Source organism: Cupressus sempervirens, chromosome 9 (genome assembly GCF_028749045.1).
Source record: "Cupressus sempervirens isolate cs-2001-9-10 chromosome 9, ASM2874904v1, whole genome shotgun sequence".
In the NCBI taxonomy this organism is placed as follows: Eukaryota; Viridiplantae; Streptophyta; class Pinopsida; order Cupressales; family Cupressaceae; genus Cupressus; species Cupressus sempervirens.
In genome coordinates, this window is record NC_143126.1 from 825717287 (window position 1) to 825734006 (window position 16720).

Consider the following 16720-nt stretch of genomic DNA (forward strand, 5'->3'; position numbering starts at 1 on the left):
TCTTAAGCAAGGAAGAGTTAATCATTGGATTATTCTCCAAGATAAGATGTGATCACATCTTGAGAAGATGCATAATGAGGGGAGGGATAAAGGTGATACTGAATGGAGCACATGGAAGATTGGTAGGTGACTGTACTATGCCATAAAATAGAAGGTTCTCTTTGTAAGCCATGGTGGCCAAAACATCATACATGCTAGGGAATGGGTGGTCAGATGTTTGTCCACGTGATATTGCTGAATTTTTCTAACACAACTTTTTGTAATCTCTTTATTGGTCTCAGAACATTCCTGTGGATTGATGTCTGGTTTTCTCTTCCACTTCTTGTTCTGCTTCATCCAAAGTCTCTTCTTCCTACAGTCTCCTCAACAACCATTTTGGGCCAGTGATGTTTATCGCTGTTTTCATCATTTTTAAGTATCTTAAAAAATGGATTATTGCTGATACTTCTATTGGAGGCATCCTCACTTCAGCCAAAGGATCTCACTGGGAGTGGTAGATTTGTCATATAATTTCTGGTGAGTAAATGTTTTTGGATTCATTCAAAATGTCTTCACTTAACGTTTGACATAATACTCTCCCAAACCTTGCAACCATAGTGGCCAACCAGCACAAGCAATGAGCCTAATAGAGTTTTCTTGGTTTTCCAATCCCATAACTCTACTTTCCTGCACATATGCTGAAGTGGGTAAGGAGCTCTCCATCCTCCTTGAATCCTAAACCTCACAACCACAGGGGACAACCGACACAACAAATGAATCAAAAAGATTTTTTTAGGGTTTCAAATCACATAACTTTGCTTTCCTTCACCTGTTCTGAAGTAGTCAAGGAGCTCTCCCTCCTCCTTATTCCCAACTAATTCTAGTAAGAAAATAGATTCCTAGGTACTTTTATTTTTCCACCATTTCCAAGGAGCTTCCCTCAAAGATTAAGCTAACCAGCTGATTCTTTTCTTCAAAGAAAATAAATCTGTTTATAATTGTGAACTTTTCCATGAGAAGTGAGGACTTTTGACTTTATATACAATTTTTGGGAGCTAAAGTAAGCTTCATAATTGCATATTTTTGGTAAGTTATATATTAAATTGTGAGATTGATATAACACAAAGCAGTGATCTGATAATTTATTAAGTGTGCATATTATAGTAATATTGGAAATCAAATGTGTTCTATAATGGAATAAGTGGAAGCCTAGAACCAAGTTAAGTCGACTTACACTCAAAATAATATTTGTCAAGGCAGTTATGCAACTACCAAGAGACAATTTGAGTTTCTCCATGTGAGTTTTGATATTATACACAATGTGGCAAGCCAAAATGAACTTTATTATTGTGTTTTTTTTGTTAAGTTTCTATATCAAATTGTCAGATTGATATGATGCAAATCATTGAACTAATAATTTGTAAATGTACATAGTATAGTAATATTTAAAATTAAACTTCCCTACCAAGAAAAGTCAACTTATGTTCCGCATCTTACTACTGGTGCATTTTTCATTATAGAGACTCTAATGATAACGTTTGTACCAATTTAGGGGCCTGAAGTTGCTATCCATATAGAAATTTGATATGAGTTTAATTTGTGTGCCTGAAGAAACATTCTTGTGGGCACATTCCTCAAGAGGTTTTGTAGACACAATGTTGAAGTTGCAGATTCTGTTTCATTTTAGAGGTAGCCTAGAAACTAGTAAAGATCAAGAAACTTCATTGGGGGAAGGAGTGTAGGCCATTGAATTCATTTCATGTCCATTTATCCTTATCCCATTATGGGCTTTTGAAGTCAAGTTGGAATAATTGATATATTTTTTGAGTTGAGTTTTTAGACTAATTGCACAGGATCTCATTTTTCAAACATATATCTAGAACCACACCTCTGATAAGAAAAGTTGAATAGAACACAGTGGTCTCTAGATCTATGTTTTGAGAGCAATAGTAATTTTTGTGTTAAATGTGAGGGTGTTGGCTACTATGCTATTTGGTTGTGCAGGCTGCTTTTGATTGTTTCAATTGCACATCTTTCATTAGAATTTTTTTCAAATAATTTAATTTTGATTTTATCCATAAATTCTGTTCTCTTTAATATTTGAGGGATATTTACGAAATGTTATTACTGCCAAAAAACTTCTCTACCTCTGATAGAGTAATATTATTGGCAGGGGGGGAAACGGAAATAATGGTGGCCGTCCTGGCCAAGATGGCACTATTACTGGTACAGATTGCCCACAGGGACTTTTTGGCATCTTGTGTGAGGCAAGTAAATTTCTTATTCATTATCAATTTATTTGCTATATTGTCGTTCAATTGTAAAACATAAAGAAGGTACCAATTTTGATGTATTTGTTCTTACTAGGGAGATAAATAGAAGATGTTGCATTGTTTTTTAATATTTTCTAATAGGAAAGTTAAATTTTAATGTCCATAGATGACCAAAAGTAAACTAAAAAAACTGGAACATAAATTGCTAAAATAGTGAAGAACTAGGATAAAAGGGGCCCTAGATTCAATGCAAACACATTAAGCAAATTAAGGAAGCAAAGAAATAATTAAGATAGGGTGATCCTCTGAAACAAGCATAAATATAAATTGATGTGCAACTGGAGGACCCCTCAAGGTGGTGCAAGCGGATGAAGACCGGAACTGGTTACCAAGGCAGGGAAAGAAATATAATTGACACCCAAGTTCTATAGATCACTTTCTCCTTTATAGTATTTGGCCAAGTTAGAATTATACTAGTGGTAGAGGGAATATAGACTTCTCAGCAAAAATGGCATAGAAACATCTGTACAAAAAGTAGAATTTTATAGGTTTTTATAAACTTAAGAAACAGTCTTTTAGTACCAGGTTATATCAGTGTTTTTTAGTCAATATTTTTTCCCTAGATGATTATTTTTAAACTTGCAACTCACAAGGGATAAAATATGTACCTTTGAAATTTTCAACATAAAGGCCTCTTTCTTTTTTAAACATGAGGAATTGCAGCATTCAGCATTTCCAATACAAATTAACAGAACTCTGAGATTTGGCTCAAAATGTTGTGAGCTCATGTTATGAGGGTTCACTTTCTTATAAAATATTAAAACTTGATAGTTTGATATTAAACAAGGAGAAGTCGTTTCGTTAAATAGAAAAGTACAATGTAGTCTTTCTAAACGAAACAACGATTTACTGCATACGAAGATAGAAACTAACTAATAAAACTAAACTCACTAATGATGACCATTAGAAACTTTAGATTATTTATCTTAGTACCCTCACTTAATGGTTTATCTTACTAACTACCCTACTGCAAGTCTTTTGGTCAAGGATGCATAGAGGGCTGCCACCTTCTCGGCAGAACACTCTGCACTAAGACCCTCCCTTAATCAGTAGAATTTCTGGAAATGACCAAGATAACCACATACCGTCCAACCTGATGTTTCCATGTAGCCAAAGACACCGAGATCAAATTGAAACTGTGATTTTGAGGAAAGATAGGCAAATCCTTGTGTGCAGAGTGTTCCCCTAACAACTCTAGGTGCGATTCAGAACAGCTGTAAAAAATGACAATTTTTGTGGAAAAGAAAGATCGACAAAACCCTCCAATGATTTTTTTGGGTTTAATTGAAAACCCCAAGACTAGCTATTGAGCATGTTGTTATTGATGTCAAAGGTTAATGATCAAGGTCATCTACATCTCTAAGGATTACTCAATAGAAAATTTGTTGAGCCATGTGCTTGAGATGCTTAAGCTACCTGGTTGCTTGTCTGAGCTGCCCACTTGTCTACTAACTTGTGCCAGCATATTTGACATTTCATTGTTGAATATTCTAAAAGGTCTTTCTTTGGAGTGACTAAGGAAAGTGTGCGATATTATTGACTTTGTTTTTTCTAAGTCATGATAAAGTATAGCCAGGTGTTATTTTTGATGAGCAACGGTTTTCATAGGTGTCGGGTTTGCTGGGTAATGCTTTGATACTAAAAAAAGGAGGGAATCCTTTATGGAGTCCATGATGATTCCAAGAGCCGTTTTTGGCTTGAGTGATTGTGTGCATATGAATGGAGCGGCTCTAACTTTGCAGTCTGTTGCCCCCATGGAAGTGAACTTTGATACAGTTGGAAAAATATCAAGGCGTTGTTCTAGCATTCAAACCAAGTTGTATGCATTGTGCATTTATTCAAAGATAAGAGTGTCCTTCCTTTTAAAACAGAGATATTGTTCATTATTCTGTGCGTATATCTCCTTGATGGGGGACATTTTATGTTTCTGAACAGGGCTGGGCAGTAATGATTAAATATCGAGCAATCTGATTGTCTAACTTATGGTATGCGGCATTAAGTACCACTGCTGGAACAGGGCAGTAGTAATGATTCTTCCTTGATTGGGCGATATTTATAAATTTCTGTGAAAAATGTGGGGTACTTGTGCATGTAAAATCGTTGGCTACAGGTTTGAGTGGAAAATAATTTTCTTTATCATGAAGGCATTTGGACGTTATGTGAAGTATATTCTGTTTTCTGTGTATATATATATACTGCTGCATATGTGAGAAGAAGGGTATTGTATGGAGTCAGAAAAAAACTGATAGGATTGTAAGGATGGCAAGGCTCCAGTGTATTCTCCTTTTGTTGGTTTGTGTCTTCAAGATCCTGGCTGGAATAATATTTGTGGAAAGTGTTACCTGTTAAGAAATTAACCTGGATAATCCACAGGTCTATGGGTGCAGATCGTGCCTGACTCTCCTTGTTATATACTTCATTGAATGGCATTTTGTAATTACTTATCCTTGCTCTATGGGTGCCGGCGATCTGGGTGTAATAGGTTTTAGTTTTGTTTCTTAACTAACTTTAGTTAGAACTAACTAATAACTATTCTGTGGTCGCCGACTTAGGGTAAACTAATTACTTGTTAAATGCTAAGGGTTATGTCCCTTAAGGGACATACCCTCTGAAATGGATATATAAGCGGGCTGTGAAGGCAGTATGGTGACACACAGCACACCTACAGTCTGATCTTCAAGTCTTCATAACCTCACGGGTTATTAGCAAGATTTTCAGTACTCCAGTTTGCACGTATACCAGGATCTACAGTTATCTTATCTGTATATTCAAACCTGAATATAAGATTTATTGCCAAGGTTATTCCTGAGCCTAACTAGACTTTGATCTTGAAGTCTGATCCTGTTATCAGAATCTGCAGAACGTTACATGGTATCAGAGCCCTGTTATCAGATCTAGGGCTCTGCAGATTTTCAATTATCAGAGCCTAGTTACAAATGTAAGGGTTATCAGAGCACTGCTGAAATTTATCGTAGACGAAAGACCAGAGACTCTTAACTTGAAGCATTACAAGACCTTACTGATATGGACAAGAGAAGTAGGATGCGGATTGTTCACATGGCGTTGGATGCTGATCAAAAGTAAATAAATTTCTTGGAATAATTGATCGAGAGCTGCATATATATCATGAATTATGTCGTATAAGAAGTGGACATCTGAGATCTCGATAGAGGATGACATCTCCAACTGATGGATAGAAGTATGAAGGAATTAAGAATTTTGGATTTGAAAACTCATTTATGAAGAGTGATAAATATACAAATTGAGCCCATGGTGTTGCGGTTATAAAGATTTAAATACTTAATATGCGCACGACTGTTGTAAGCATTTCAAGAGATTATATCCATTTGCGCTACTTGTGCAAAATTGACGATAGGTTGCAACACCTCACAATAAGGATTTATGTAAAAAGTGATCTCTAATATATATATATATATATATATATATATATATATATATATATATATATATATATATATATATATATATATATATATATATATATATAGGCTATTTGTCATTGCACTCAGAGGATGAGTGATGAAAATTTAACACCTGCAAGAGATTAATAAGGAACAAATCACATGATAAGAGCAAATTAGGAAATATAATTCATTCACGTGCATCCTGATATAAGAGGAACATGAGACAAGAGATCTGAGTCATAGTTGCATGAGTGACATCGATTTGAACTGGAACATGAGTTTTGGTAACAACACACCAAACACTATGAACGTTGAGTCCCCACCACTCTCTTCACCATTGACCGCAAAAGGCTTAGAAAAGAAAATATTGTAAAGATTGCAAGGCATTGTTTATAGTTTTGAAATTTCAAGGTCTTGCCAACATTGTGCTAGAGAATATATAGTCAAAATAGGAGTTTCAATGACCAAATAACCAGTTCACATGATCACATGTGCAAAATATACAAAGAGATAAGGATAGGAAAACTGTGACATGTCAGTTATTGGTGCTTAGGAAAAACAAAATGATGACATTCACATGAATATTTGTTAAGATATTTGTTAGTCAGAATGTTGTTGAATGCTTATATCTATTGACTGCGGACGGACCAAGAAGTACAAAGAGATAAGTATTCTTTATGGTTGAATAATGCGCTTCAATCCTTCATGTTGTTACTAATTCATGCTATATTATTTGGATAATGAATCATGAATGATTCAAACATTGATATTTCTCTTAGACTGTTATTAATCTCTGTGAAAAGGGGTCAGGATGGCACCAAGGTTAGAGTACCAGATGTATCTAAGTATTCTTCTACCAAGGAGCATTTACTTTTCATAAGAGGAATGCATAGGAAGATGAGAGATATGTAGATTGCTTCATTGATACATTTTGTAAGGTTTTGTCAGGTCAGGAATATTAAAGGAGGATACATCAGGTTGCTGGAGACTAGAGTCGAGCACAAAATTCATTGTAATATTTGGTGACTATCTACCATTCTGGAAGGCCATTACTCAAAGAGTATTTGGTGAATATTGTTGATATTCTAGGAGGCCAATACTCATGATATCATATGCGATATCAAAACATTTTACTCAAGGCATTTCTAATCTTTCCTCAAGTCCAAGAGGGAGTGTTAATGATTAAGGACTTAGAAAAGATGCATTCTATATAACCTTATGACTATTTAGATTATTAGTACTGGTTCTCTTAGAAAGAAGGGAATAAAATGACATCATGCTATGACACTAAGATCATTAGCAGGGTATGCCTTCTTTAAAAAAAAAGGAGATTTTAAATGATCTACAAAGGTGAATCTTGACTTAGAGGGAGTAGACCATGCTTTATTGATTCCTGAGTAATAAAGAATTTGTAGCAGAGAATCATAAGTATCATTTTATAAGAAGGTTACATGTCAAAGAGAGTACCTAGAAGATCGAGTTGAGTCCCCAGGATCTAGGTTATACTAACTCAGACTGAGTGTACCATGCCAAGATTGTGTATACTCATAGAGTACAAAAGTTTTCATCAAGGTCATGATGGAAAGATAAGTATCTATTGTACTTGAGCTCTTCTTTTACCTTATGTCTATAATATCTTTCATTTGTATTTTTATATATAAGAAGAGTATATGCCTTAATTTTTTTTCTTTTCTAAGAGAATGTTCTTGTAGGAAAGAATTTTGGATTCAGAGGGAGTCTGACATCTCATCAAGGCAACCTTGAATAAGGAGCTCAGAAGATTTGATATCCAATAGGAGTATTGAAAATCTAAAGTGAGCAACCATCTGATGGGCCTACCTTTATAAACATCATGGTGTGGAAGCATTTCTCAGCATCAGTTTGTAGTAACAGAAAAGAATCTTCCAGCACGAATTTTCCGTGATAGCAAATGATCTTATGGTGTTTTAAAATCAGTAGAGGACTACTGGCAAATCTTGAATATACAAAGATTCAAGATTGTTGTGAAAGAGACATTTCGATGTCTATGAATCACAACGTGGATAAAGAGAGAATTTAATTATTCTCTAGACTTCATCCTTAAGTACTAGAAATTAGAAAGCAGATATTCTTATCAAACCTCTCTGAGAGTGATCATCTCAGGAAAGATCCAGGTATGATTGAATTGTTTTGTATTCTTATGATAATTTATATTATTGTCAGGACATTGACTGTTATGAGGTGTCACCATTTGTGTTTGTTATTTAAGAGGTGACGATCTTTGAAATAATGAACACTTGTATAAAGGCATTATAAGAGGTGACGATCTCTAAGATAATGTTCTAACCAGTAGAGAACTATTGGCAGATTTGGATGAATTTAAGATCATGTTGTGTACCTATGAGTCACAACTTGGATAAAGGAAGAATTTAATTATTCTCTAGATTTTATCCTGTGTAAGGCATTCTAGTAATGGATTGTTGGTAGAGTCTAGATCTTGGACGAAATCAAGATCATGTTGTGACAGTGACATTTCTAAAACTCCAGACGTCACAACTTGGGTAAAGGGAGAATTTAATTATTCTCTAGTCTTTATCCTGAGCATTGCATATTGCATTCTATGCAATACTATTATCACAAGTTCAGGTAATACTTCATATTACAAGCCTTGTCAAACACTTTGTGTTACAAGCCTAGGTGATTTGATAGTTTGTATTATGAACGATTTGATCACAAGCTCCGGTGATAACTTATATTACAAGATTTGTAATATGATGTGTTTTTCAGGTATCATTTGTATAATGATACATGATGATTGAAATTCCGAAAGGTACAGAGTGTATATCTATGCTTAGTCATCTCTATTGATGTTGCTAGATATGTCTCTATCACTTATCCTATCAAGTTAAGAGGAAGTGTTAATTCCTTGCAACTTTGACAAGACAAGTGTTCTGATTTTCAGATTTGTCTGATTTGGATGCATGAGTTCCCTTAAGTATTGGTCACTAGAACATATTGTCTCCTCTAGACAGTTCGGCATTTTCCTTGTGGCTTTTATAAGCCTTCTTATTTACTAATGTGGTTGGTTAGTTACTAATCATTAGTAACTCTTGGAATGGGCACCAATCTTGAGGAAACAATTATGTTGTTAAATAGGCCAACCTAGAGAGGGACATGTCCATTCAGTAGATTTTACTGTAAGATCCAGATGAGTTTTAGATCGTCTTGTGACATTGACACTGCTATGTTCATGGGTCACAAATTGGATAAAGGGAGAATTTTAGAATTCTCCAGGTTTATCTTGTATTCTGGTAGATCTTAAGCTTAGGATCTTCTTGTGATTTAGAAATACCAGTTTCTATGAGTCACAACATGTGTCTTTTCACTAGTAGCAGTGATTTGTCATATCACAAGTTTAGTAATATGACTTTGTATCATATGTTTTATGATACTATGTATTAAGAAGAGATAGACAGATATAGAGTATTAATTCTTGCTTAACATCTTTATTGATGTAGCTAGATATAATATCTCTCTGTAGGATTATCAGGTTAAGAGGGAGTGTTAAGAAATTAACCTGGATAATCCACAGGTCTATGGGTGCAGATCGTGCCTGACTCTCCTTGTTATATACTTCATTGAATGGCATTTTGTAATTACTTATACTTGCTCTATGGGTGCCGACGATTTGGGTGTAATAGGTTTTAGTTTTGTTTCTTAACTAACTTTAGTTAGAACTAACTAATAACTATTCTGTGGTTGCCGACATTGGGTAAACTAATTACTTGTTAAATGCTAAGGGTTATGTCCCTTAAGGGACATACCCTCTGAAATGGATATATAGGTGGGCTGTGAAGGCAGTATGGTGACACACAGCACACCTACAGTCTGATCTCCAAGTCTTCATAGCCTCACAGGTTATTAGCTAGGATACCGATTCGTCTGGAAATGCAGAGGCTTCCGCATCGGATGCGGACGGATGCGGGATGCTTCTGGAAGCCTTGTGGATACTGGCCGGAAGCCACCTGTAGGCCCCCGGATGCGTTTGGAAGCCAGTATCCAGCTTCCAGACGCATCCAGGAGCCTGTGGGTGGCTTCCGGCCAGCATCCACAGAGCTTCCAGAAGCATCTGGAAGCATCCACGGGCCCAGCTGCATGAAAAGTGTAAAACTCATTCATGTTATTTATCTTTCCAGCATTCATGTTATTTACACCTGCTTATCTTTGTTAGTTAGTTATATATATATATATATATATATATATGTTTTCTTTAAATGCCAAACTTTGATATTGCTAGTGCCTAGAATATTTGATTATTAAACAGTATGTAGATACAACTTTGTTTATGATGTATGATTCTTAATATTTGCTGCTAATCAAAATCTTTGACCAAAAGTATTCACGCAGACTGTATGTCTTTACTGGGTCTTCAATACTAAATACTCATCTCAGTTGTTATATATTAATATATATAGACATATATTAGTATATTTGATATTTCTTGCATTTCTTTGCATATATATATATATACACACGTTTCCTCCCGCATCCGCATCCAAAAAAAATAAAAATCCCCGCATCCCGTATCCGCTTCCGGAATCCGCTTCGGAATCCGCATCCGAATCGGTAACTAAGGTTATTAGCAACATTTTCAGTACTCCAGTTTGCACATATATCAGGATCTACAGTTATCTTATCTGTATATTCAGACCTGAATATAAGATTTATTGCCAAGGTTATTCCTGAGCCTAACTAGACTTTGATCTATAAGTCTGATCCTGTTAACAGAATCTGCAGAACATTACATTACCATGCTTGACACAAATTGTTTGGAGTTTTTAAAATCTGGTCGAACTAGTTACTACATATTTGCAGCAGGAAGTGATACTCTTTATCAAATAAGGCCATACAGAGCTATAGAAGCTATCAAGTGTTTGTATTCTTGGTCTGAGATCGTGTTTGATAAGTGAAGAGTCAATGCTAGTAACTATTTGCGGTATTGATGATAATGGAGATTGTTGTATTTTGAATGGGTTTAGAGTCAGAGCATCTTTATTAAATGGGGTGTGACTGAGAGTTTTGAATATCATGTTTAGCAGAGTTAAAGTAATATTTTCTGCAGACCGAAGTGTTCTGTAATTTTTGTTTTTTGATTAAAGTTTTGAGGAGCGTGCTTCAGTTATTTGAAGTGGTTGCTCCAGAAGGATTGATTCTCTTTGGGAGTTGGTGCTCTCAAACTAGGGTTGGTGTCTCAACTAACTGAAGTTGGTATTTTGAAGAGGTTTGGTGCTCTCTGAGAGTTGGTGTTCTCTTTGGGTTGGTGTTCACTTTGGGTTGTTGCTCGCATTTTGCAATCTGGGTTGGTGCCCTTTGTTAATGAGTTTTATATGCCATGGTTTTTACCTGAAAGGGTTTTCCTTGAGAAATTTGGTGTTACTGTTATAAATGGTGGCTCTCTTCATATTTATGTGATTTATGCGTTTAAAAGTTTAAATGTTCTTGAAATACTAATGCACCTCCCTCCTTGTTCTCAATATTTCCTGTGTGGTCTTTCACTAGCAAAATTCAAAAAATTGTTCAAAACCATATACACATTTTTAAGGGGAAAAAATTATAAAAAACCCATCACATTTTTAAAGGACAAAAATTAGAAAACCTAGAATTTTTTTTGAAGGGACAAAATTGAAAACGTACCCACAAAAATACACGACCCTTCTATCCAATAAAACCACCATTTTTGGTAAAGAAATTAGATCCAATGAGAATGTGCCTGATGCATGGTTTCACAATCATTGCTTTGATCTTTGACTCCAACCATGCCAACAAAGGGCTGCAGCCATATCATGGGCCATGAAATCTTAGAAAAGTCATGCATCTATTAGATGCGAAGAAAAACTCTCTAAAAGCAGCAGAAGTCAAAACAATACTTTAAAAATACCCACTCACAGGAGAATCGCCACAAAATGGAGGAAAGAGCCAAAAAGAGCTGCAAAAATGCAAACACAGGGTTAGAAGAATCATGAAAATATACACAATTGGAAAGCGAGAACCTTTACAAACATGCAATGGGTTTTTAGAACGAATGCAGACAGGGATTGGAAGCTCGACTTGTGCATGCATACACCATGGGTTAGAGAGATATGCAGTGCATTGATTATAGGAGGAAGCTAGAGTGGCCACTTGGAAGCCTAGCTTTTCAGATTATTGTGTTTTAGTCGACTTTTTTTTTGTTTTTGTTTGGGGGGGGATGGATAATGTAGGGCATAATAAAGCAATAATATGATATAAGATAGTTAGTATTAGGTGTGGGGTAGTTAGGAAGCAAAGGGGTGCGTTCATTGGTCTCCTTAACCAACCGAGCACTATTTAAGAACATTGGAACGTGAATGATGTACTTGTTGTTTTTGGTAATGAATAAAGAATATTGTTTTTTGTCGCAATTTCTTGGTATGCTTATTATTGGTAATGGTTTCTTATGTTGGTACTTGTTGAGTAACATGGATCTTTTCTGCAAATGTACTAACATGGCCATTTTGATTGATGTGTTCCAAATGCAGATTTGGATCTCATATAAATATGAGAGGAGACATGTCTCTATGGTGTAATCATCACTTAATAATATTATATTAGCATAACTAATAATATGTATAACAATATATATATATATATATATATAATATACTCTAATATAAATATGTATTATATGCAATAATATATATACGTATTATATGCAATAATATATATTATTTGACATGGATAAGTATATATAGGAAATGATGATTTACCAATAATAATGTATATCAGATCGAATCAATCCAACTGAAGCTACAACTTTAACACTCCCTCTTAGCTAGGGAGGATTTGTAGAACACATTATGTTCTCAAGTATACGAAGAGATATCATTTCAGTATGATATTCAGTTCACTCTGAGGCTGAATTTCTCAACACTCCCTCTTTAGCAAAAAAAGAATTTAAGCAATTATAAGACCAGATTTGAACACCACCTTAAGTGTGGTCTATGACAGATTTAAGTTATGTTGTCTGGCAAGATCCGGCTTGAAGAACCATAACAATTTATTTTCACGGTGTCCGACAAGATCCGGCCTGAAGAACCATAACAATTTATCTTCATGGTATTCGACAAAATTTGGCATGAAGAACCATGATGAGTTGGTTATCATGATAACGTTGAACTCATATTGAGTGTACCATAGCCATTCTACAACTACCGGTGATAATCAAGTCATCATAATAGACAAGAAGAAGAAGAATATAACCACCGGTGTTTTTGTCATACAAATTAAAATCATAGGGAGTCCTTTGGGAAGTCATTATCTGCAAGGTACTTGTCAATGTTTTTTTACCAAGCCCGAGGAACTTGTTTCAGGCTATGGAGTGCTATCGGCAATCTATACTCCTAATGTTCTTTACTAGCAACCTTGGAACTAGAAGGTTGCATTATCTAGACTTCCTGCAACTCATCATTGAGTAAGGTGCTCTAAACACCCATCTGATGGATTTTCCAACCAAATTGAGTTGGGAAGGGTCTGCACATCCATCTAATGGATTTTCCAACCACACTGAGTTGGGAAGGCAAGGACGAGATGTATGGTATTCATTTTGGTCGTAGAAGCAAAAGTCTCGTCATAGTCAATGTCTTTTTTTATGAGAACCCTCTAGCAAGTAGACAAACTTTGTACTTGTTGAGGATGCCATCAGCTTTGTACTTAACTTTATGCACAATAAAAACTTAACTTTGTACTTAACTTTATTTGCAGCTAATGGGTTTCTTCCCGAGATGACAATAAAAAGAACCCAAAGTGTTATTCTTCAGAAAACTATGATGTTGAACTTCCATAGCCTTTTCCCATTCTGGATTCCCTTTACAAAATGACCAAACTTGTGGCAGTAGCTACGCTGATGTTTCTTCTTCTTTGAGATATCTGGAGGTTGTCTGGAGGTTGTCTGTTGAGGTGATAGAGATTTGCTTTTATCCTTGTGAAAGGGTTTTTTCTTGTGGAGGCTTGTTCTATAGAGGATGAAGTGGCACTGCTACCAAACTGTTTTTTCGAGCAGTTTTGCTACAAAAGTTTGGTACACAAGTTTGAAATTCTTAAGTCAACATTGGTTGCAATACTGCTGAGCATTTCGACAAAGTGCTCATAGGATTGAGGTAGACTCTTTAGGGTTGTGACTACCGTCTCTTCTTCCTCTATTTTCTGATGAATGATCTCTAGCTGATCTCAATAATTTTTAATCTTTAGAGATGCTCCTGTAAGGACATACACTCATCGATCATGACACAAAATATCGGGCTCTTTAGGAAGAACACACAACTCTTATCTGATGTCTCATTGGGATCCTTCAAAATAGTTTTGATGGTTGCAGCTGTCTTGTTGGATGGTACTTGTAGCAACTTATCATCAGTAACTGAAAGCTTGATAAGCACGACAACTTCTTGGATGCGCTTATCAAAACTTATCCTAATCTTATCTAGGTATGGCAAGATGAGGCTCTTTACCCAATATCAGCTCATCAAGATGATAATACTTGACGATATTAATCATCTTTTGCTTCTATGCTCTAATTTTTGTCGTTGAATTGCCTACTGTATTCCAACATTAGTAGTAAATAAATTTGAACTATTATCCTTTAACCGGTTACTTCAATTTGTATGCTGAATCGAGATGATCACACAGAAAATGAGAAGCAGCAGCACAAGATGAAAGACACTGTATGCAAATATGACGTGAAACCTAGAGGGAAAAGCCACAGTGAGTAATGCTGCTAGGATCTGCTATCCTAATCCTGCCACACAAGTTAAATCCAGCTACAATAGTGAAGGGCTCCAAACCTATGGAATCACCAAATTCCTGTCTTAGAGCTACAACTCCCATACACATGAGCACCTACCCAACTCTTCTCAATTACCAACTTTTACAAGAAAAATATTAAGCTAAGAATTTACTCAAATCCTTCAAGAGTGATGGGTATAATTGATGTAATTTGCCTTTTAACAGCAGTGAATGAGTTGAGACTTTAAATCAAAATTATTTTGGACTATATATTTGTGAATTGCCTCAAAGTGAATTTTATCAGTTGAGAAAACTTCTAATATTACTTTTGCACTTCAAACTGAAACAATTTTCATCACAGTTGCTTAGACTGAGGAATGTTCTGAATATCTATTTTGAAGCATCTCTGTTATGTAAAATGAATAAGAACTAAAAATACTTCTGCAATCAAGAATTAATAATCTGAACCTAACAAAGCAACTGCCTGAAGAACAGTGTGTAAACATCAGATTTTATTTTGAGGGAGAGATATCAACACTGAACTAATGAAACATATACCTAAAGCTTTACTATATCTGTTGTTTTACCAGATCATATAAACATCAATATTTTCTTTCAGAACTTCCTCACACCAACAGAGCTTTCCTTCTTCGCAGAAATCTTTTCAGCATCAATTCTTCATCTGGCTAATACTCAGTTGTTGTTTGACACTCTAGCTTCATTGATCTAAAACTCATGCGTATCTTCTTCAGTTTCACTCCACACCAATGTATTATTCTATTATATTCTATGATGGATTGAGACTTTTGTCTTTACTTCAATTCATATCACAGCAAAACCTTTTAGAATAATACAAACTTACATAGATGCTCAAATGGAGTCAGTTTTTGTGATATCCCTATCAAAATAAGATTCATACGATTTAATAAATAATAAATAAATAAAATAGTAATAATAATATAATATCAATAACGGTATAGTATAATTTATTAACATATTATAATATTGCATAATAAATTAATATGAGAATTAAATATTATATTAAGCGATAAAATATTTAGATTAATAATCTAATATATAAAGTAAATATATCATGCATTATATGCAATTATATTGATCATAATATTATAATAAGAAATATAATTGATATAATCTATATTACAATATATGTTCAAAGGTATTAACGTTGTTGCAAAATCAAAGGATTATTTGTGGATACAATAGTCTATTAGAGAAAATGTCAAATCAATTTGAAAAATTACACCAATAAAGATTAACCTATATATGATTTGAAAACCAGTTAATTTGAGAATTGTTTTTTTGATTATATTAAGCTAATTTGATATTGTATTCCAATTCCCTTGACAAATAATAAATATTATATTGTTTTATTATACTATTAAATTAATTTAAAAGATTATAAATTTATTTTAGTACTAAATTAAATTAAATTAAAGAATCTTAAATTTAGTATACTATTTAGTTAAGCTAAAGAATCTTAAATTTATGTGTGTTACAGTTTTAAATAAATCACCAGCTAATTATTTTAACTAGATTTTCAATGAACACTTCTATAAAAACTAATTAAACCAAATACAATTAATAAATTGAATTCATTCAATTAATAATTTGGTCCAATGTGTATCCATTATAGTTGATAAGCATGAAGAAAATGACGTTATTTTTATCTTCCCACGGATTATACAAAACAAAAGAAATATCTTCCCTTTATCCCCATGTGTAAGCTACAAGCTCTAGAGCAAACGGTAATAAAATGATCAATCACAAACTAATGCACTTGAATGAATCTGCAGCCTGCAATGCCCATCTGTTCTTGAAATTCACCGCGGCCGCCTGCCTGACTTGCTCCTCCAGTAGGCAACTGGCTGCCTGTTTCAGGTATTCCTTTGCCTGTCTTCTTGGCTCCGGATTGGGCACTTGGGTTTCTGGAATGTCTTTCATGTTATTTCTACTCATGACAAGGGAAATCCGTTCCTTTGAACACCACAAAGAAAGGCAAAACTTTTTGCTGCTCAAAATTAAAATCAATAGGATGAGCCTTAAAACATTAGTAAGGAAGGATTAATTTGGAGAAAATAGCAAACTAAATATCAGATCAGGCTATAGGGCGACATGGATTGGTCAGATAACTAAATAGAAACATAGATGCCTGCTGTTAGAACAATTTACATATGCACAATGAGATTT

At 34.6% G+C, this 16720-nt stretch overlaps 1 protein-coding gene across 2 annotated transcripts in view; it reads left to right on the plus strand.

Annotated features, from left to right (window-relative positions):
* LOC149541222 (ephrin type-B receptor) overlaps window positions 1-16720 on the plus strand; it is a 111546-nt gene that overhangs the window by 62664 nt on the left and 32162 nt on the right. For both annotated transcript variants that reach the window (XM_089802232.1, XM_089802233.1), the window contains exon 13: window positions 2153-2246. In XM_089802232.1, coding sequence (XP_089658358.1) covers window positions 2153-2246 — 94 coding nt within the window. The remainder of the gene's footprint in view (window positions 1-2152; window positions 2247-16720) is intronic.